General features: G+C 40.1%; 1 protein-coding gene across 1 annotated transcript in view; it reads left to right on the top strand.

Moving 5' to 3' along the window:
• Nucleotides 1-12767: 12767 nt before the first annotated feature.
• EPHX4 (epoxide hydrolase 4) overlaps nucleotides 12768-21784 on the top strand; it is a 49573-nt gene continuing 40556 nt past the window's right edge. Inside the window, exons 1-2 of the mRNA XM_023231073.2 lie at nucleotides 12768-13087; nucleotides 15344-15429. Of these exons, the coding sequence (XP_023086841.1) occupies nucleotides 12857-13087; nucleotides 15344-15429 (317 nt within the window). The 5' untranslated portion in view covers nucleotides 12768-12856. The remainder of the gene's footprint in view (nucleotides 13088-15343; nucleotides 15430-21784) is intronic.

Genomic DNA, 21784 nt, shown 5'->3' with positions numbered 1-21784 from the left:
TAGCTACATGCTTATTTTTCAAATGACATAATTTCACAGGAAATTTAGTAATTTTGGATCCCTAAAAATTGGACAAAATTCCCAAATATTCATTCATTCTATAAATAATTATCTATGTATTATAGGCCATGTACTAAGCAATGAAAATCCAAGATAGTTCCTGCTTGTTTAAAAATGAAGAGTATGATTTTTGTAATTCAATAAGTGAAAAATAATGAAGAATATATGAAAGTGTATAAAAAACATAGTTCCTGTTGAGTTTTTAACTTTTAGAACAAATATTTGTCTGCCTTCAAAAATATTTAGATTCTAACAAATAATACTTGGTTTCACTGAATGTCAGATTTCATAAGATTCCCAGCTGGTTCTATATTAAAAATTTATATTGAAATGTAGTTTTAAAGAAATATGGGCTGGAACTGCCAGTTGTGGTAGCTCACACCTATAATCCCAGCACTTTGGGAGACCAAGGTGGGCAGATTTCTTGAGCTCAGGAGTTTGGACCTGGGAAACATGGTGAAACCTTGTCTCTACAAAAAATACAAAAAAATCAGCTGGGTGTGGTGGTGCATGCCCATGAGCCCAGCTACTTGGGAAGCTGAGGTGGGAAGATCACTTGAGTCCAGGAGGCAGAGGTTGCAGTGAGCTGAAATTGCACCACTGCACTCCAGCCTGGGTGATAGAGTGAGACCCCTGCCTCTACAAAAAAAAAAAAAAAAAAAAAAAATTAGGCATGGTGGCACACACCAATAGTCCCAGCTACATGGAAGGCTAAAGCAGGAGGATCACTTGAGCCCACAAGGTCAAAGCTACAGTGAACTGTGTTTGTGCCACTTCAATCCAGCTTAACCAACAGAGTGAGACCCTGTCTCAAAGAAAAAGAAAAAAAAAAAAACAAGAAATATTGCCGATGGTTTCAAAGATGCTGAATTTGAGTCAAAATAACTAAAATATTTATTTGTAATATTTAATAGTGAATATTATGTATGTAAGTTTCTATATAAACTTGAGACATTTCTTCATATGTGATAGCAATGAATGTTTAAAATATTTTAACTACAATAAGACTTATTTAAATATTCTGTAAAATATTTCTCTTTTGTTATTTTCAAGTTGCAATTATGTGTAAACCATGTGTATCAGCTTAATGTATTTTAAAATTTTGAACTCTTGAAGTGTAACATGATTCAGGCAGTGTTCTGATACCATCTAAAGTAAAAATTCAAAGTGTATGTTTATTATATATAGAGAAAAAGTTGTCTTGACTTCACTTATTTTTACAATTAATATGATAAATTTTCAAACTATCTTTAAATTTTAATCAGGCATTTTAAAAACATGATTAAGTAGTAACTAAATGGTGATGTGACCTTCATGACACAGCCAGAATTAAAGTGACAGGGTGGCTCACACCTGTAATCCCAGCACTTTGGGAGGCTGAGACAGACAGATTGCTTGAGCTCAGGAATTCAATACCAGCCTGGGCAACATGTTGAGACTCTGTCTCTACAAAAATAATACAAAAATTAGCTGGGCTTGGTGGCACGCACCTGTAGCCCCAGCTTCTGGCAGTTGGTGGGCGGAGGGAGGTGGGTCAGGAGGGCCTAGGGGGCAGGGGTGGATCTCTTGAACCTGAGGAGGTCAAGACTACAGTGAGCCAAGACCATGTCACTGCACTCCAGCCTAGGTGATGAGAGAGACCCTGTCTAAATAAATTAAGTGATAGTGTATTCTTATCCAACTATACCTATTTTAATTAAGAAATCAGTTTATGCTAAATAGTACAGATTGTCCTATGATTATATATATATATAATTTTTTTTTACATAATATAAAAGACTGTAGTGAGCTATGTTTGGTTATTCTGTTTAACCGACTTGGCACTTAACCTCGTCTTAGGTTATAAGGGGCCTGGCACATTGCAGATACTCAACAAACTTTTAGTGGGTTAAAGTCAGTTTAGCAAATAAAAGTATTGGTTTATAACCAATCCTTCCTGTATTATACATTATGTTTAGTAAAAGATTGTTTGGCTTCTCTTAACTGTCTTCAACTAAAGCCTGATTTTGTGAAGACTCCTTTTCTGGCCCCATCTCACACCTGCTCCAACTCCTAGAACCTTTTTATTGTGTTTTCTAGAATCCGTGATAGGTCATCAATGATGTTCTCTACATAGTCAATCCTTTTGCTTTTTTCTTTCTTGTTTTTGTTCTCAGTTGTTCTGAATGTGTAGTCCCTGGACCACACAGCAATGCCTGGGAACTTTTTAGAAATGCAAATTCTAAAGACTTAAGACTTATTAAATCAGAAACTCTGGGTGTGGGGTCCAGCAGTCTATAGTTGAACTAACCCTCTAGGTCATTCTCGTACACCCTGAAGTTTGAGATCCCCCTGCTCTCCCAGGAATCTGGCTGTCCCCTGCAGCCCCCCCGCATTTTGTGCTTGTTTTCTTGTGGCTTTTCTTGTCTTTGTAGTGCTGCTTGTAGACCATTCTCTTTCTTACCTCCCTCCTCCCTAGAAACTTCCATCTTAAAATTTTTCATGATCATTAGACTATGCCACCCATTGTCGTTTACCATTCCTGCTTCACTCTTGTTCTCAGAGATTTTAGTCTCTACCTCACCGTCACTCTCCAAATGATACTTCTCAGTCCTTTGACCTCTCTGCTAATGACCTTGAGTAGCAAGATCAGCCTCAGCCACTCACTCCTTTGTCATTACCGATAACAAAAACCCTTAGTCTCAGTTTCAAGCATCCTGTTCTCTCACTACTTTCTCCTATCTTTTCTAGCATAGTCCTTATAGACCCTTGATGCCAACAATCCTTAGACCTCATGAAGACCTACAATCCATTAATCCTAGTGTTTTCGCAGCACCTCTCCTTTCATGCCCTCACTTCTGTGCTTATCCTGAGTTTTTAGTACCTCATTTATCTTTTTATTTATTTGAGACAGCATCTCACTCTCGCACAGGCTGGAGTGCAATGGCACGATCTCAGCTCACTGCAGTCTCTGCCTCCTGGGCTCAAGCAGCCCTCTTGCCTCAGCCTCCTGAGTAGTAGCTGGGATTATGGGCACATGCCACCACGCCCAGCTAATTTTTTTGTATTTTTAGTAGAAACGGGGTTTCACCATGTTGGCCAGGTTTGTCTTGAACTGCTGACCTCAAGTGATTCGCCCTCCTTAGCCTCCCTAAGTGCTGGGATTACAGGCGTGAGCTACTGCACCCAGCCTGTAGTATGTTATTAATAATCCTTTGCATACTCTGTCAACTCCATTGCTCTTTTCTTTGTTGTATTCACTTGGCAAAGCTCAAATCCTTATGAAATATGAATGCCTACTTTTGCACTCAGGAAGCTGACTGTGGTTAGAGAAAGATACGGGACCATGATAACCAGTCTCACTTTAAATTTGGGAGCATAAATTCAAATTAACTTTAATGCTGCCCAGAAGTCTTAACTCTTTCCATGGTCCATTAACTCTCCCTAGGGAGTCAACTATTTTATATATCCATTCTACTCAGACCACTAATCAACACTACCCACCATCAGTCTATGCTACCTATTTCTTGCTTCTCTTGGACTGAGAACAGAAGCAATCTGAGGAGACCTTCCACAGACTTCCAAAACCACATCTACAAGCATCACTATTCAGATGCTCTGCTATCTCCTTTGTTACAAAGGATGAATTGTCTGTGCTCTCATTTAAGGGGAATCTGTTATTTTTTACCTTCCTAAGGGCATTCTACCAATTTTGGTTTCTACCATCAGTGTTTCCTCCTATAAATAATTATCAGCTTACACACTGGTTTTTCTGTAAGTACAATTCAATTAGAAGAAAACCTGGGTTTTCTTCTCTAAGTTGGCTCCTCACATCCTTGGCCCATTCTTTTTTTCTTTATAGTAATGTAATTTTTTTTTTATTTTGAGGTGGAGTCTCACTCTGTCACCCAGGCTGGAGTGCACTGGCACGATCTCGGCTCATTGCAAGCTCTGCCTCCCAGGTTCATGCCATTCTCCTGCCTCAGCCTCCCAAGTAGCTGGTACTATAGGTGCCCGCCACCATGCCTGGCTAATTTCTTTTTGTGTTTTTAGTAGAGATGGGGTTTCACAATGTTAGCCAGGATGATCTCAGTCTCCTGACCTAGTGATCCTCTCATCTCAGCCTCCTAGAGTGCTGGGATTACAGGTGTGAGCCACGGCGCCTGACTTCTTTTAATTTTTTAAAAATTACTACAAACCCTTTAAAGTATGAAATTTGGTGGTTTTTAGTATAGTTACTCTATATGGGAATTCTTAGTTCTTTATAATTCTTTGTATATTCTGGATATTAATACTTCATGTAGAAGTACTATCTATATATATCATTCATTCATTTATTTATTTATATGCAATTGTGTAGAAGCCAACAGCCAAAACCAGTTTGCCAGTCCAAAAATTGTTATAAGTCATTTATACATGAATTATATATCCAATTATGAATATTGTAATTTTTAAATTATAAAGCTTTTAAATATCATTTAAAGATAAAGTTTAGAGGTATTAAAGTCTCTGTCCACTTCATATACTGAGAAGTGAAATCTTTTTTTTTTTTTTTTGAGACAGAGTCTTGCTCTGTCGCCAGGCTGGAATGCAGTGGTGTAATCTCGGCTCACTGCAACTTCCACGTCCCAGGTTCAAGCAATTCTTCTGCCTCAGCCTCCCAAGAAGCTGGGACTACAGGTGCATGCCACTATGCCCAGCTAATTTTTGTATTTTTAGTAGAGACAGGGTTTCACCATGTTGGCCAGGATGGTTTTGATCTCTTGACCTCATGATCTACCAGCCTCAGTCTCCCAAAGGAGAGGTGAAATCTTATGTATTATACTGTCTTATTTATGCCCATTCAAATATGAACATACAGAAGGTTTGAGGGACTTGTTTTTACAAAATTGTGATCATCTATGTATGTTACTTGGCAACTGATTTAATGCATCTTGAGCATTAAGTCACCAGAAGGATATACACTGATTCATTTTTAAAGGCTGTACAGCATTCATTAGTATAGCTATATTATAATTTAAATAAGTCCCTGTTCATTCAGTTGATTACAGCCTTTTCCCCCCATGAGCATTCACATAATTTATATAATTATACTTCTATTTCCAACGGGTGGAGCTGCTACAATGGGATCGCTGGGTCAGAAGGTATAGTCAAAGGGAGTAGTTTTAATATTAATAGATTTTTAATCCAATAAGTGTTAGAGCAATTCACACCCTTGTAAGGTTGAAAATACCACTTTCCCATTATCTTCACCAGCATTGGATATTATTGTCTTTATTTTTTTTTTGTTTGTTTGTTTTTATGTTTTTGTCTTTTTTGAGACAGGGTCTTGCTCTGTTGCTCAGGCTTCAGTGCAGTCACACGATTGTAGCTCACTTACCACCTCAAACTCCTGGGTTCAAGTGATCCTCCTGCCTCAGGCTCCTGAGTAGCTGGGACTATAGGTGAGTGCCACTACACCCAGCTAGTTGTTTGTTTGTTTGTTTGTAGAGATGGAGTCTCACTATGTTGGCCAAGCTGGTCTCAAACTCCTGGCCTCAAGTGATCCTCCCCCTGCCTTGGCCTCCCAGACTGTTGCGATTACAGGTATGAGCCATTATGCCTGTATTTTTTTGTTAATCTGAGTTAACAGGTTTTTTTAATTTGTATTTCCCAGACTACAGGTAGAGTTGATCGTCTTATATTTGTTTGCCATGTGACTTGCCTACTCATTCTTTTGGGATATCTTTTTCTTATAAATTTGTACTCTGGTTTTTAATCTGTTGTTTATCCCTCAAAGCTTGTCTTTTTTTTATTATTAAAATTTTAAATTTTGTATAGTCAAACTTTTCCTTTATTGTGTCTGGTATATTATGCCTTGCTTAGGAATATATTCTCACATCAAGATGCTAAATAAATAAAATATTCTTATATATCTTTTGCACTTAAAATCCAGGTATAATTAATTTTTACACTGAAAGTCCAGATGTATTAAAGATATTTTTACTTGTGGTATGAAGTAGAGAGCCAGCTTTCTTTTTTCCCCAGATGAATTGTCAGTTACGTTACCTCTGAATTGCTTAACTATGACCGTTTACTACTGAACCTCTGAATTGCTGCACTGTCACTCTATGAGACATTTATAATCACTCTAATTTGTAAAAGTTGAGTGAACTAAAATTAGAATTTTGATTGAGATTAGTTAGAATTAAACTTAGAAACCTATCAACTTTATTTCCAGTTTTACAAACATGTCCCGCATGGATATATTTTTCTGAGGCACTACCCGTCCCAGAAGAGGTGAAGGAGTTCCCAGGTTTTTCACCCCCAAATTAGCTGGGAGCAGAGCAGTCAGCAGCTGGGATGGTGGGATTTGCTTTAGGTCAGATGCTCGGAGCCATGTTAACATGCTGATTGTACCATGGGCTAATGGTGAGGTGGGAAAGTTGAATAACGGTCTTCAGGAAGCTAAAGGTCCCGGACTGGCTATTGGCAGAAGCAGGATCAAGATGAAGAAATTAGGTCATGATCAAAGGTGAATTACATTAAAAAGCAAGCTATAATAAGTAGAAGCAGAAATAATGAACAACAAATATAGACCCACTAACTTGCACCCTATTCTCCCTAGGACTTCAGTAGAACAGCTGTTTTTAAAATCTTTAAGACTTTTGGCTGGGTATGGGATCTCACTCCTGTAACCCCAGCACTTTGGGAGGCCAAGGCAGGTAGATCACTTGAGATCAGGAGTTTGAGACCAGACTGGCCAGCAGGGTGAAACCTCTTCTCTACTAAAAAGACAAAAATTAGCTGGACATGGTGGCACCCGCCTGTAATCCCAGCTACTTGGGAGGCTGAGGCAGGAGAATCACTTGAACCCAGGAGATGGAGGTTATGGTGAGCCAAAATCGTGCCACTGCACTCCAGCCTGGGTGACAGAGCAAGACTCCGTTAAAAAAAAAAAAAAGTAGACTTTTGGGAGGAGGAAAATAGGCAGATTAAAAAAAAAAAATGAAACTTCTAGGTAAGAAAATGTTAACATAGACTCAGTTTTTAAGAATCTCAATGGATAGGTTAAAACAATTAGACATAGGTGAAGAGAAAATTAATGGGTTAGAAGATATATCCAAATAAAGATACCAGGATACATCACAGAGAGACAAGGAGAAGCAAAATAAAAAAATAAACCCTCAAAGGCAAAATATTTAGTATCTGACCTCTTATTGAAAAAATGTCAGAAAGTTTGCCAACCCCTGACCTACAGGAGAGAATGGAAAGACCTAATATATATCTAAATTAGAGTCCTTGGAATCAACTACAGGAATAAGGAGGGTCATTATTTGAGGAGACAATAATTGTGATTTTCTTAAAATTAAAAAAATCATTTTATCCTGTAAGTATAACATTCCAAACAAGATAATTAAAAAGAAGTTCATCCCTAAGACGTTTTTCAGTGGCCTACACAACACCATAAGCAAAATTTTACAAGCAGCAAGGGAAAAGCGGCTTATTTTTATTTTACCAAATATAAGTGAATTATCAGTAACAATAAATACCAGAAACAGTATAATTAAATCCTCAAAGTTTTGAGAGAAAAATAACTGTCAACTTGAAATATGGAGAAACTTTGGAGGGCTGTGATTTTTTTTCCAGTATTAAACATGCATGTATTAATCTTGCAGTTTATTTTCTTGTTGTATATATATAGCTTCTCTCTGCAGTAGTTTCTCTTGATAGTGTCCCTCAGGGCACAACTAGTTATCAGTGACTAAAACGTATCTCAATCATACCTGTTTCTGTTTTTTTTCATTAACAAAGTTTATATATGTTAGCATACTTTTTGTACCCTATTTGTGTCTGAACTATGTCACGGCAAAGTGTGTGCTGATAGGATTCTAAATTTGTATGGTTTAAAAACTTTTTTGCCAGGCGTAGTGGCTCATGCTGCCCAGGCTGATCTCAAATTCCTGGGCTCAAGTGATCTATCTGCCCACCTCAGCCTTCCAAAGTGCTGGGATTACAGGCATGAGCTACCACGCCAGCCTAGAGTGTTTTTAATGCCCAAACTTGGGAGAAACTTAAACCTCTTGCACTCATATCCCTCTGGCCAGAACCCAATCACCGACTAAGCCTGAGACATTTGGAGCAACTTGTGGGTATTGGTAATTTCTGCCACACACAGTCATTTTACTTCAGAACTCATACTGGTGGTCAGGAGTATAAATATAACAACATTGGCTGAGTGCAGTGGCTCACGCCTGTAATCCCAATACTTTGGGAGGCCAAGGCAGGAGGATCACTTGAGGCCAGGAGTTCAAGATGGCAGTTGAGCCATGATCATGCCATTGCACTCTAGCCTAGAAGACAGAGAAAGGTTAAAAAAAAATTTTTTTTTGAAAACAATTAACATTATTTTGTAAAATTGAATAGTGCTATGGTTTGGATACGTGTCCCCACCTAAATCTCATGTTGAAATGTAATTCCCAGTGCTGGAGGTAGAACTTGGTAGAAGGTGATTTGATCATGGTGTTGGAGTCTTCATGAATAGCTATTCATGAAGCATCATCCCCTCTTAGTACTGTATAGTGAGAGTTCTCACGAGATCTTTGTTGTTTAAAAATGTGTGGCACCTCCCTCTTCTGTCTCTTGCTCCTGCTTCTGCCACCTTACCCCCCCATCTCGCTTTGCCTTCTGCCATGATGAGAAGCTCTCTGGGGACTCCCCAAAAGCAGGAGCTACTATGCTTTCTATACAACCTGCAGGACCATGAGCCAATTAAATCTCTTTTCTTTATAAGTTACACAGTCTCAGGTTTTCTTTATAGCAATGAGAGAATAGACTAATACAAATAATTCTGTAGTCATAACTGCAATTCGCTCAAAGTATATAACCTAGAGAAGCTATTACAAAACAGACTAAGGAGACATGTACAAGAATATACAAAACATTTGCAAGGATCATAATAGGGAAAGAGGGAGAGGGAAAGAAAGACAGGACCAACCCAGGTGCTGTTAATACAAGAATGAATAAACTCATAATCTCACAGTGGAATATTATCAAAAATTAATTATATGCAATAATATGGGGGAATGATACAATGTTGAGCTCTCCTGCAATCTCGTGAATGCAGTTTCAATTTCTAATTGGTTAATGCTAGGATACGGAAAAACTATTGACTTTTGTAGACTTACCTTGTATCTAGACACCTTACCAAATTTTATTCTATTAATTTTTTAAGGTTTAAAGAAAAATAATCTGCAAATAGATATATTTTTGCCTCTTTTCCAATTTTTATGTAATTTAAAAAATTATTTGGTTCTTTTTGGGTTATTTCCTTAGCTTGAATTTCCAAAAATAATGTTAAATAATAGAGCTAATAGCAATCATTCTTTCTTATTCCCGACTCTAAAATAGAGGATTTCACTATAGGTTACTGTTTTCTGGTAATGGTAATGTTTAAGCAGTTTCTTGCTACTTGGATTAATTTAGCTTTTAAGGAATAGTTGCTGAATTTTGCCACATGCCTTTATTGGCATTTGTTGATATGTGGTTTTTCTTCTACAAATGTCGATATAGTATGTTTATAGATTTCTTGATGTTGGACCATTCTTTCCTGAAATAAAACCTCCATAGTTGTATTATTCATTTTATATACTGGTAGATTCAATTTCTAATATAATTATTGAAACTATTTTCATTCAAGAAGTTTCTATATTGTTTTTTAATCATCATAAGATTTTGGTATTGTGATTTATAAATTGAGGAACTTATTTGATGTGAATGAATTTAACAGGAATTCTCTTATTTAAAAGTTGATATAAGCTGGGTGTGGTGGAATGCACCTGTAATCCCAGCTATGTGGGAGGCTGAGGAAGGATGGTCATTTAAGCCCAGGAGTCTGAGGCTGCGGTGTGCTTAATGACTGCACCTGTGAATAGCCACTGCACTCCATCCTGGGTAACAAAGTGAGACCCTGTCTCTTGAAAAAGAAAAAAAAAAAGAAAAAAAAAAAAAGTAAGACACAAGCAGCCAACATGATCTAGCGGACAAATGTAGAACACTCCATCCACACTTTTTTTTTTTTTTTTTAAACAACCATGTAACATTCACCAAGATAGACCGTATCCCAGATCATAAAACAAACTTAAAAGAATAGAGGTCATGTGGAGTATGTTCTTGGGCCATAATAGAATCAGATACAAGTCAATAATAGACTGCCAGGCACAGTACCTCATGCTTGTAGTCTCAGCACTTTGGGAGGCTAAAGTGGGAGGATTGCTTGAGGCCAGGAGTTCAAGACCAGCCTGATCAACATAGCAAGACCTCTATCTCTTAAAAATTTAATGTGTTATGAGTTAAGACTTTGGAGGACTGAAAATAATAATAGAAAAATTGCTAAACACATTAAAAACACATAATGGGGCAAGGAGGAAGACAGGAATCTTTGTTTATTTTTTGAGGTAGAGTCTCCCTTTGTCACCCAGGCTGAACTGCAGTGGTGCGATCTCAGCTCACTGCAATCTCTGCCTCCTGGGTTCAAGCAATTCTCTTGCCTCAGCCTCCCAAGTAGCTTGGACTACAGGCATGCACTACCATGCCTGGCTAATTTTTTTTTTGTATTTTTAGTAGAAATGGGGTTTCACCATGTTGGCCAAGCTGGTCCCAAACTCCTGACCTCAGGTGATCTGCCCACCTCAGCCTCCCAAAGTGCTGGGATTACAAGTGTGAGCCACCACCCCGGCCTTGTTTTTTGTTTTTTGAAACATAATCTCACTCTGTAACCCAGGCTAGAGTGCAGTGGCATGGTTTTGGCTCACTGCAGCCTCAACCTTCCAGGGCTAAGGTGATCCTCCCACCTGAGCCTCCCAAGTAGCTGGGACTACAGGCGTGCACCACCACACCTGACTAATTTCTCTATTTTTTTGTAGAGACAGGGTTTTGCCATGTTGCCCACGCTGGTCTTGAATTGCTGAGTTCAAGCGATCCTCCTGCCTCAGCCTCCCAAAGTGCTGGGATTATAGGCGTAAGCCACAGCACCCAACCTAAAACAGGACATTTCTAAAAATACGTAACGAATGACAAAATACAACATATCAACATATATGTAATGTGGTTAAAGGGTACTGAGAGAGGCCAGGCGCGGTGGCTTACACCTGTAATCCCAGCACTTTGGGAGGCTGAGGAGGGCAGATCACGAGCTAACCTGGCTAACAGGGTGAAACCCCCTCTCTACCAAAAATACAAAAAACTTAGCATAGCGTGGTGGCGGACGCCTGTAGTCCCAGCTACTTGGGAGGCTGAGGCAGGAGAATGGCCTGAACCAGGGAGGCGGAGCTTGCAGTGAGCCGAGATGGAGATCGCGCCACTGCACTCCAGTCTGGCCAACAGTGAGACTCTGTCTCAAACAAAACAAAAAAAAACAAAACAAAAACAGAGTACTGAGAGAAATTTATAGGTGCTAAAAGATTGCATGAGAAATAGCAAAGGTCTCAATAAGTTCCTAACTCAAGACCCTAGAAAAAGAGCAAAATACAGTTAATCTTCAAACAACATGGGTTTGAACCGTGTAGGTTCACTTACACATGGGTTTTCTTCCACCTCTTCCCTCTTCATCACCCCAAGACAGGAAGATCAAGCTCGCCTCCTCTTTCTCCTCCTCAGCCTACCTACCCTGATGATGACAAGGATGAACACTCTTAAGATAATCCATTTCCACTTAATGAATAGTAAATGTATTTTATCTTATGATTTTAACATTTTTCTTTATTATAAAGATACGGTATATAATACATATGTGTTAATTGTTTTGGTCAGTAGTAGGCTATTAGTACTTAAGTTTGGGGGGACTCAAAAGTTATACATGGATTTTCAGATGTGAAATGGGTCAGCAACCCTAACCCCCCGCATTGTTCAAAGGTCAATTGTGTATAACCCACACATGCTGAAGTAAATTCAAAATTGTACAGCCACTTTGTAAACCAGTTTGACAGCTTCTCACAGAAAATGAACACTTAACACCTGACCCAGTGATCAGGAAAAGGCTTAATGAAATTCTAACAGTGAGCTGGACGATAGAGGAGGTCAGGACAAGAGTGGTCACGTCGGTGCTGAGGCTGAGATACCTACCGAGGACTGTCACTCTCACGGCTTCCAGCCCTTCCACGAACTCTCAGGTGTGTAGCCTTCTGGCCAGGCTTCTGCCGCGTCACGTTTTGGAGCATTCATTATATCCCCGGGGTTGCAGCTCTCCGTAAGTTTGCTGTGGCTGAACCAGGCAAGGAATAGGCGGATTTCTATGGAAATTATGATTCCATGAAAGATTTTGAGGAGAAAAGGAAGGCGCTATCTTTCACAGTGCAGAGTGATTTTGCACTATAAAGAATCTATTTGGGTATAATAGCATGGAAGTTTGTCGCTGACCTGTGTCCCTGAACTATGACACAAGAATATGTGGGCTTAGAACTAGTTTTGCTTGATACATTGAGAACAACAAAGAAGAATGAGTGGCGCTTCCTTCCTTGGTGCCCGGGATGGTTTGGGAAGTATCGCCTTCATCCTCCCCCACAGTCTTGCAATTTTGAAACCGGATCTCGCTCTCCGCGGAAGACGGCCGAGCTCTGCACCCCGGCCTGGCCCGCCGCACTCCGCAGGCCCGGCTTTCCCCTGCGCGCTCCGGGCTGGGCGCGGCGCGTGTGCGGAGCCGCCGCGGTGACACGGAACGCCAGCCGCCCCGGGCCGGGGGAGGCGCGCGCCAAGCGGCGACGGCGGGCTGGCCTGGCGCACCGCGGCACTCGCTCACCGGCTCCCGAGGAAGAGCAGCGGGCCCCGCCGCTGCCTCCCGATGGCGAGGCTGCGGGATTGCCTGCCCCGCCTGATGCTCACGCTCCGGTCCCTGCTCTTCTGGTCCCTGGTCTACTGCTACTGCGGGCTCTGCGCCTCCATCCACCTGCTCAAACTTTTGTGGAGCCTCGGCAAGGGGCCGGCGCAGACCTTCCGGCGGTCCCCCCGGGAGCACCCTCCCGCGTGCCTGGGCGACCCCTCCTTGGGCACCCACTGCTACGTGCGGATCAAGGTGAAGGGCGGCGCGGGCCTGGCTGGAGCGGGAGGGAGCGTGACCGCCGCGAGGGCGGGGGGCGCCGGGCTGCTCCTTCCGAGACGCTAGCTCAGCGTCCCCTAGTGTCCGGGCAGGAGAGGAGGAGGGGTCGGGTCCCTGCGTGTGGTGTGTGTGTGTGTGTGTGTGTGTGTGTGTGTGTGTGTGTGTGTGTGAGAGAGAGAGAGAGAGAGAAAGAGAGAGAGAGATGCTGATAAACAGCACTCGGTCTTTGCAGACACCTTGATTGGTTTCTGAATGTGGAACTTCTTTAATCAGGGTCCTATTATATTACGCCCCCTCCCCCCCACCGCCCCGCGCCACAACAACCCAGAATAAACCTGCTCTTTTTCCTACTGCAAGGGAAAGCTGTCTCCTGTCACCCTTTTGCCCTTTAGAGCTCAGATCGGCTGTAGAGAATTGTTCCTCGTGGCATTCTAATGTCTCAGGAGCCTGTTCTTGCCCAATTTTAGAGATAATAAGAGTAAACAGTCAGTCTTTGGGAGTCATGAGTTTATTATGATCACAGACGACTTAGGTTGCATGAAACAATAAGTAAATTGTGTGTGCTTGTGGGGAGGAATGCAGACTTATGAAGTCAGGGACCAAAGAAAGGAATGGAATAAAAAGTAAATCCAGCCTTTCCTGCAGACTGTAATTGTTCAAGCTTCCTCACAGCCCACAGATATTCTGTTTCCTGATGCTCCAGGTGGTGAAGGGAAATAGTTCCCGTGATACACCCTGCAGTCTGACTCACAGGCCTTTCAAACCCAGCCTCATAAGAGGGGATATTTATGTCGCCAAGTCCTTATTTCCTGTTAGGAGTTAAATTGCCCCGCAGCTGAAGTTCAGAAGGGCAAGAGAACTTCTTTCTTGCCTGGGGTCGACATGAGAATTAAATAGGTTAATATTTATAAAAACAAACACGAAAAACTTAAAACAATGCCTGATGCATAGTCAGTGCAATAAAGTATATGTTAATTAAATCCAATCCAGTGCCCATAACATTTAATCCTCCAAGACTCACCACCAATAAAAGAAGTTATTGAACCTCTAGGAAGCCATCGTGCAACTGAGGGTAAAGTCAGATTTTGTTATCTCTGTCCAAGATTTTGTTATCTCCTATCTAACTAAAAGTGGTATAAGAACCATTTGGAATTCCATAAAACACCTTTCCCCTGGCTCTGGCCACCTAAAGAGCTTCCCCAGAGACAGAGTACAAAGGAGTGGAAAGAACATTGTCCTGGGAGTTAGGACAAGATGGAGATTCTGGTCACAGCCCTGCTCTCAACCATTTTATGACCCATGTTACCATCTTTGGGCCTCATCTTCTGAATCTGCAAAATGATTCTTTCACATCTGAAAACTCAGTTGCTTGAGTTGCCTGATATAAAAACCCAATGTCTGTGTTCAGCTTTTGGTTCTTTTTGTTTCCTAGCTTGCTTGCTTTCAGAGTTTTTTATTTTCCTGCTGTTCCCTCTACTTTCCTCCATTCAGCTTGCTTAGTATTTGCTTGAATTCCTGTCTCATTCCCCTGTTTTTTAAATTTTCCTTGGGTTTTCTTGTCTCCCGCATGCAGAGTGAAGTCTTGAGCACTCAGGGCATTCTGTTATTAGAAATGCACACTGACATGACATGAGCAGGCAGCAAGGGGAACAGAACATGCAACACTCAAAATAATAATGTGGGAAGGAGAGACCTAAAAATAAGAGAAGGAGGTGTGAATTATATAACTGATTGCACAGCTCTTGACGGGCAAGCTGAGAAAAGTAGATGACTAGGATGTAAACATGGCAGAAACATAAATTCAGATTAGAATTATTTACATGTCCTGCAGCATTTGATGGAGATGAAATGTGACACATCAGTAACATGCAAGTTACAAATGGTAAGATGAAAGTTACAAATTGTGACATTGCTTCAGAAGCTCATAATATATAAATTGACTTTGTACTAGAACAAGAAGAGAAGATACTGACAAGGGAGTGTCGACAAAGTGAATCTGTCAATTTACCCTATTAATAGGGCATGGGGTTTGCTTTTCTTTTTGAAAATTAATGAAAGTAAATTTATTTCTTGATGTTAAAATAAGGCAACTGAGTGTCATAAAGATATTGCAAATACACTAATTTTTAAAAATAAGGCAAGTTATTATTTTTTAATGAAGTGGAAATGCTAAATATATTTCTTTGTCAATCAACACAAACATCACTAAAATTCCATGCCCTCTACTTTCAGGATTCAGGGTTAAGATTTCACTATGTTGCTGCTGGAGAAAGAGGCAAACCACTTATGCTGCTGCTTCATGGATTTCCAGAATTCTGGTAAACTTACCAACTAACATTTATTGTTATATTAAAACTTGGCTTATTTTCTCAGTTCATTTTGTGCTGCTGTAACAGAATATCACAGTCTGGGTAACTTATGATGAACATAAATGTATTTTCTCAGAGTTCTAGAGATTGGGAAGTTCAGGATCAAGGTGCCAACATCTAACAAGGGCCTTCTTGCTGCAACATCACATGGCAGAGGAAGAAGGGCAAAGAGGCAAAAGGGGACTGAAATTACCCTTTCATAGTGGCATTATTTCCATCCATGAGGGCAGAGCCCTCGTGACCTAACCACCTCTTAAAGGCCCCACCTCTTAATACTGTTACGATGGTAATTTTTGAGACAGGGTCTTACTCTGTCACCCAGGCTGGGGCACAGTGGCATGATCACAGCTCACTGCAGCTTTTGACCTCCTGAGCTTAAGCAATCTTCCCATCTCAGCCTACCAAGTAGCTGGGACTACAGGCATCTACCACCACACCTAGCTTTTTTACTTTTTTTGGAGATGGGATCTTGCTATGTTGCCCAGGCTGGTCTTGAAAGCCTGAGATCAAGCAATCCTCCCACCGTGGCCTCCCAAAGTGCTGGGATCACAGGTGTAAACCACCACACCAAGCCTCTTGTAATGACTTTTAACAGACCCTACTTTTTGATCATGTGCCCAGAGTTAATATTCCTAAATGTTCCTGAATCACAGCAATGGTTTTCCTCCTTAAAAGACCTACCTGCTACCATTTTAAATTTATATATTTTTTGAGGATTAAAATACATATCTTTTAATGTTTCAAATTTCTGAAACAGTAACAAAACAGTTTGTGTAGAGTATCTACTATAGACAAAATACAACACTGGGTAGGGAAAGGAGATTTTAAACAAACCAAAGATGTGGAGTGATTGTTATCAGGAAGATTTTGGTGAGGCTGGGGTGAGGAGAAGGCAGAGAGTAGAGCACTCATGGAAACTGAAAATGAACTATTTCCTGTGCACAGAGCAATAAGCTTATAGGAATGCAGGATAATTTACCTAAATATTTCACATTAGGAAGAAAATCTAGAGCCCCAAATATGTAATTATTAGTTACTATCTTCATTCATTTTTGTTGCTATAACAAAATACCTGAGACTGGGTAATTTATAAAGAACAGAAATTTATTTCCCACCATTCTGGAGACTGGGAAGTCCAAGATCAAGGCACCAGCAGATTCAGAGTCTAGTGACATCCACGTCTGTGTGTGTCCAAGATAGTGCCTTGTTGATGTGTCCTCTGGAGGCAAATAAACTTCATCATATGAATTTTGGGAGAACATATTCTGACCATAGCAGTTACCTAAGGAGAAATGTTCTGTTCTCTATTGACCCCACTGGGCCAAATAAGTACAGATGAAAGCAACGTATGTTTAAATTTTTTTTTTTTTTTTTTTTTTTTTTAATGAACATCTTTAAAAGAGGTAGTACATATCAGGAGGCCGAGGCAGGTAGATCACGAAGTCAGGAGATCGAAACCATCCTGGCTAACATGGTGAAACCCCATCTCTACTAAAAATACAAAAAAAAAAAAAAAAAAAAAAAAATAGCCAGACCTGGTGGTGGGCGCTTGTAGTCCCAGCTACTCAGAAGGCTGAGGCAGGAGGATGGTGTGAACACAGGAGGCGGAGCTTGCAGTGAGCTGAGATCACACTACTGCACTCCAGCCTGGGCGACAGAGCGAGACTCCATCTCAAAAAAAAAGGTGGTACATATGGCAGTAAAAGAAAACCAGTTTTTGATATCACAGGGCTATGAGAAATAGTTCATAAAGTAAATAGGTCAAGAAATTGATGTTTTAAAAGCCCAGTTCCCTTAGTTGACTCAAAGGTAGATATCTGATGTATTTTGAAAGGTCTAGGACAATATCCTGTCTGCAAATCCTCCCTTACTATCTTATAACACCTAGAATTCCACCATTACAGATTTCTTACCTCCTTTAGAGTCTTAAAGATTTTATGTCACTCAAAATCCTGATTTAAAATGCATCTAGTGCTGAAAGGATTACTACCTTAAGAAACTTCTTTTTTTTTTTTAGACAGTCTTGCTCTGTCACCTAGGCTAGAGTGCAGTGGTGCAATCTCAGCTCATTGCAACCTCCACCTCCTGAGTTCAAGTGATTCTCCTGCCTCAGCCTCCAAGTAGCTGGGATTACAAATGTGCACCACACCCAGCTAATTTTTGAAGTTTCAGTAGAGACAAGATTTTACCATGTTAAACAGGCCAGGCTGGTCTCAAACTCCTGACCTCAAGTGATCTGCCCACTTCAGCCTCTCAAAATGTTGGGATTATAAGTGTGAGCCACTGCACCCGACCCACTTTAGTTAATACTTTGTGAGTGAAAGGGACTTTATGAATAAATGTATTGAGGATGTTAGTGTACTAGGAGGTATTAGGCATTGAAGAAAAGAGTGGAGGATAGCAAAGACACCTATACCTAATAATTTTTCCAGAGTGAGAAGTCTTCCTTAGAATATTTTCCCTGCATGAAGATCTTTTTCCCTTTCTGGATTGATGTGCATAAATAAACATAAGTCATTTTCCTGTTATGCTTTGATCTGTTCTTTCATTCATCTGGAGACAGCTCAATGAGGTGGTAGATTAGCTGCCCAGTGCAATTCGAGCATATGCACGTGGTCTCACCTCATGGAGTGCATGGCATAATTAGTTCACAATAAAATGTTACTCTGAAACATTGATCAAATCTGCTTAACATAGCATGGGCAGTACATTCTGGCTCAGCCACTAATTTGCTGCAGAACCCTAAACAATCATCTACAATAATGTTGCAGAGTTGGGTTAGGATGAAGAGAGTCAAAACGTGAAAAATCTGGCCCCAGTGAATATTCAGTAAATGTTCATTTTCTTCCTTCATTCCCATTCATTCAGTGTGGAGATCCATGTGTCAGATAATAGTTTCCTAACTCTGGTGATGATAGTTAACATTTTCTGAGCATTCACTATGAGCCAGGTACTCTCTTGTTTAAGTTCTGGAATACATGTGCAGGACATGCAGGTTTGTTACGTGGTAAACGTGTGTCATGGTGGTTTGCTGCATCTATCAACCCGTCACCTAGGTATTAAGTAGAGCATGTGTTAGCTATTTATCCTGATGCTTTCTCTCTCCCCACCCCCCAAAGGCTCCAGTGTATGTTGTTCCCTTCCCGAGCCGGGTACTTTTATAAGTGTCGTATATATACCATCTCATTTAAGCCCCATAGCTACCCTTCTGAAGTTGGCAGTGCCAGAAAGTCAGGTGTCCCTTGTTTTTGAAAGTCAGGGCTGACCTCTGCAGCTTGTTCTCATTCTATAGGAATTATAGTAATCTGATCCGATAACATGCATGGATTTTTGCCTTTCAAATGTCATACCTTATACAAACATTCAAGAAGTTGTTAAAAAATCAGCCAACAATATAAAAATACCTTAATTTAACATTTTAAATCATCATCCTAAATAAAATTCATGCATCGGGGAGATGATACTTAACTTTTTAGAAAGAAAACATTTGAAAGCTATTTTCTTTCTCTACCTCACACCAACCCCAGTACTTGTCCATCCTTATTCCTCTGGAGCTTCACCTCTTTACATGCGGAACAATATACACAAAGATAAAAATGAACCTACAACCACTTTCATACAGGGCGGTAGATGCTCTCTGTCATATTCTAAGAGACTTTGTGCATGTTTTACACAGTCATGTCTCGTTATTTACTCCTCATGAGAGCCCTTTTGCAAAATAGAAATGGCTGGTAATTCTTGTTCTAGAATCTTCAGGGGATGAAACAGCCTAGGAGGGGTCCAGCACTGGTCCCTGGACATCATTCCCATTTGCTCCCACAAAGTCAATTCTTGGATGTATCCAAAAGGGATCTGGTCATTGTGAGGAATGGTTTAGTTTTTGGGAAGCTCCTAGAGATATTTTCACTCTGAAAAGCCATAGATTAAGAAATATGTGAAGATCATAGATAGGCATGTGTCCCTTCTATTCACTAAATCTGTCATATGTTACTCCAGTAAGAACATTGCTAGAATTGAAAACAGCAACAACTACAAACGCAGATAGCTCAGCTACTCAAAATAGATCATATTGAATTCATTGAACTTTGCTGATCATTAATCTGAAAGCTACCTGGTTGTTTAGGGAGCATCTGAAAATATTACATGGAGATTGTTGGTAATCAGGTATCTCTGGAGTCATACGCTAAACCAAGACCCCTGTTGATGCTCACTCTGTCTTTCCTTTCAATCAATCAAATTGCCACTGTTACCCATTATGAGGTCTAGTCAATTCCATTGAGGTGCTAGTGGAAACAAACAATAGGGAAAAAAAAGGTCTTAGAATTTAGGACAAAACTCTCGGGTTTACGTTTTAAGACAAAACTCTTATTTATTTTTTTCATTTTAAAGGCCAAAAAACTTCATGCGTGGCATTTCAAACCAATTTCAATTTATATTACAAATTTAAATGTTATTCCTCTAGCAATTAAGTGTTTTCTAAATACACATGAAAGTGTATGCTTGATTGTAGGTTAAGTAGGTAATAAATATTTGATACAGTGAAAACAAACAAAAAACCATGAATTGATAATGTGTGTGAAAGTGCTTTTTAAACAGAAAAGCACCATACAAATGTAACATATTATCTGCATTTATCATCGTTGCCTGAGAATAGCTGTTGAGAAATGGTGATATTTAATGTATACAATCAGCTGTTACACAGCAACAATAAAATCCTGGGTCTTCTTAAAGTCTAAAGGAAATATTAAGCAAGATACACATCTACAGGACCTTTGACTAAATTAACCCCAAATAAGGTTGTTTGTCAAAGGATGATCTTTCTCCCGCTCTCTCTCCACTTCAATTTGCATCTCCTTTAAAAATATTTTGAGCTGAGGCAGGCAATTTCTTTGAGTCGTCTTCGTCTCCAGCTGTATGGAATGCATGCGTCATCATTCAAGTGCTGAGGCAAGTGAGGGGCCTTCATCATACAGCTGAGCACAGAAGCTGACAACTATGGCATTTCTCTGTGGTAAAGAGGAGGATGAGAGTCTACATCTGAAAGTGGCTAGCCTTGTAAAACCAGGAGCCCTCCTTAGGTAAAGAGCTATCACTGGGAAAGAGATTGATTATTTTTCCTGAGTGTCCTCTGCTATCACCTAAAGCTACCAGAAAAAAGGCAATGTGGATGAAAATAGTTTTGCTTATTTATAATGTTTTCAGGGTTACTGCTTTTGTAATGTGTTTCATTCCTGTGTCAAGGAGATTGTTTTCGCTTTATTCATGTAAATGATATGTCCATCAATCTGATACTGGGGTGACTTCTTTTTCAGTTTAGGGCTAACGTGTAAATCAAATGTGTTTAATTTATGAACTTCAGGAAGATGACAGTTAAAAATTATTCCTTAGTAATTTATTAAAAACATGCAGTTGCCCTATTTCTTAGAATTGTTTAGGATATTGTTGGGCTTTCAACTCGTTAAAAGCAGTAGCTGGATTTATTTTTAAGGCAATTTAAATTATTTCTAATATGACATGGAGGCATCATGTTTGCATAATCCCTAATCCAATTCTAAATGTAAAATGTTGCAGGATTATATACATTAAGTCAAATTTCTACCTTGAAATCTCTAATTAAATCCTAAATGAAGACACCGACCCTTAAGGTACTGAAACCACGTGCAGTTCAACAGAAATTGAATACAAATTCCCCAGTAGGAATTTGGGACCGATAAATGTCATTGTCTCGAGGTTTGAACTGGGACAAAAGTCCTACTGCACAACTGGTACTTCTAGCACTATCATTACTTAGTGTTTTTATTTGTTTGTTGTTTCACTTATTCAACATATCTTTATTAATCTCCTACAGGGGTTAGATATTCTCATAGACAACCCAGGAAACAATCTCGTGGAAGAGCCAGGTATCAAAAGTGATGTGTGCCTCAGCCCTGAAGAGTGCACATACAAGTGTGGAAGGGGCCCACGCACCCCAGCTGTAATGGAGAGAGCTGGGAAGTCTCCTAGAAGAGGAGATGCCCAATGTGATAAGGAGTTAACCGAGGGGTGAGAGTCAGGGATTATGGAGTAATAGGGGAATGGTGGGGAGTGATGGTATTTCAGACAAAGGAAACCATATGAACAAAGTCATAAAAGCAAAAACCAATATCTCTATTTGTTCACCTATTTCAACCTAGTGCTGCAGAGGCAGTACAACATGGACTCTGGGGCCAGACTCCCTGGGCTAGAATCCTGGCTCTGCTGTTTACTGACTCTGTGACCATTGGTACTTCAGTTAACTTTGCTTTCCCTCCACTTCTTCATCTGT

Source organism: Piliocolobus tephrosceles, chromosome 1 (assembly GCF_002776525.5).
Source record: "Piliocolobus tephrosceles isolate RC106 chromosome 1, ASM277652v3, whole genome shotgun sequence".
In the NCBI taxonomy this organism is placed as follows: domain Eukaryota; kingdom Metazoa; phylum Chordata; class Mammalia; order Primates; family Cercopithecidae; genus Piliocolobus; species Piliocolobus tephrosceles.
Note: the sequence above shows the minus strand (reverse complement) of the source record. Positions and strands in the feature narration are given on the sequence as shown.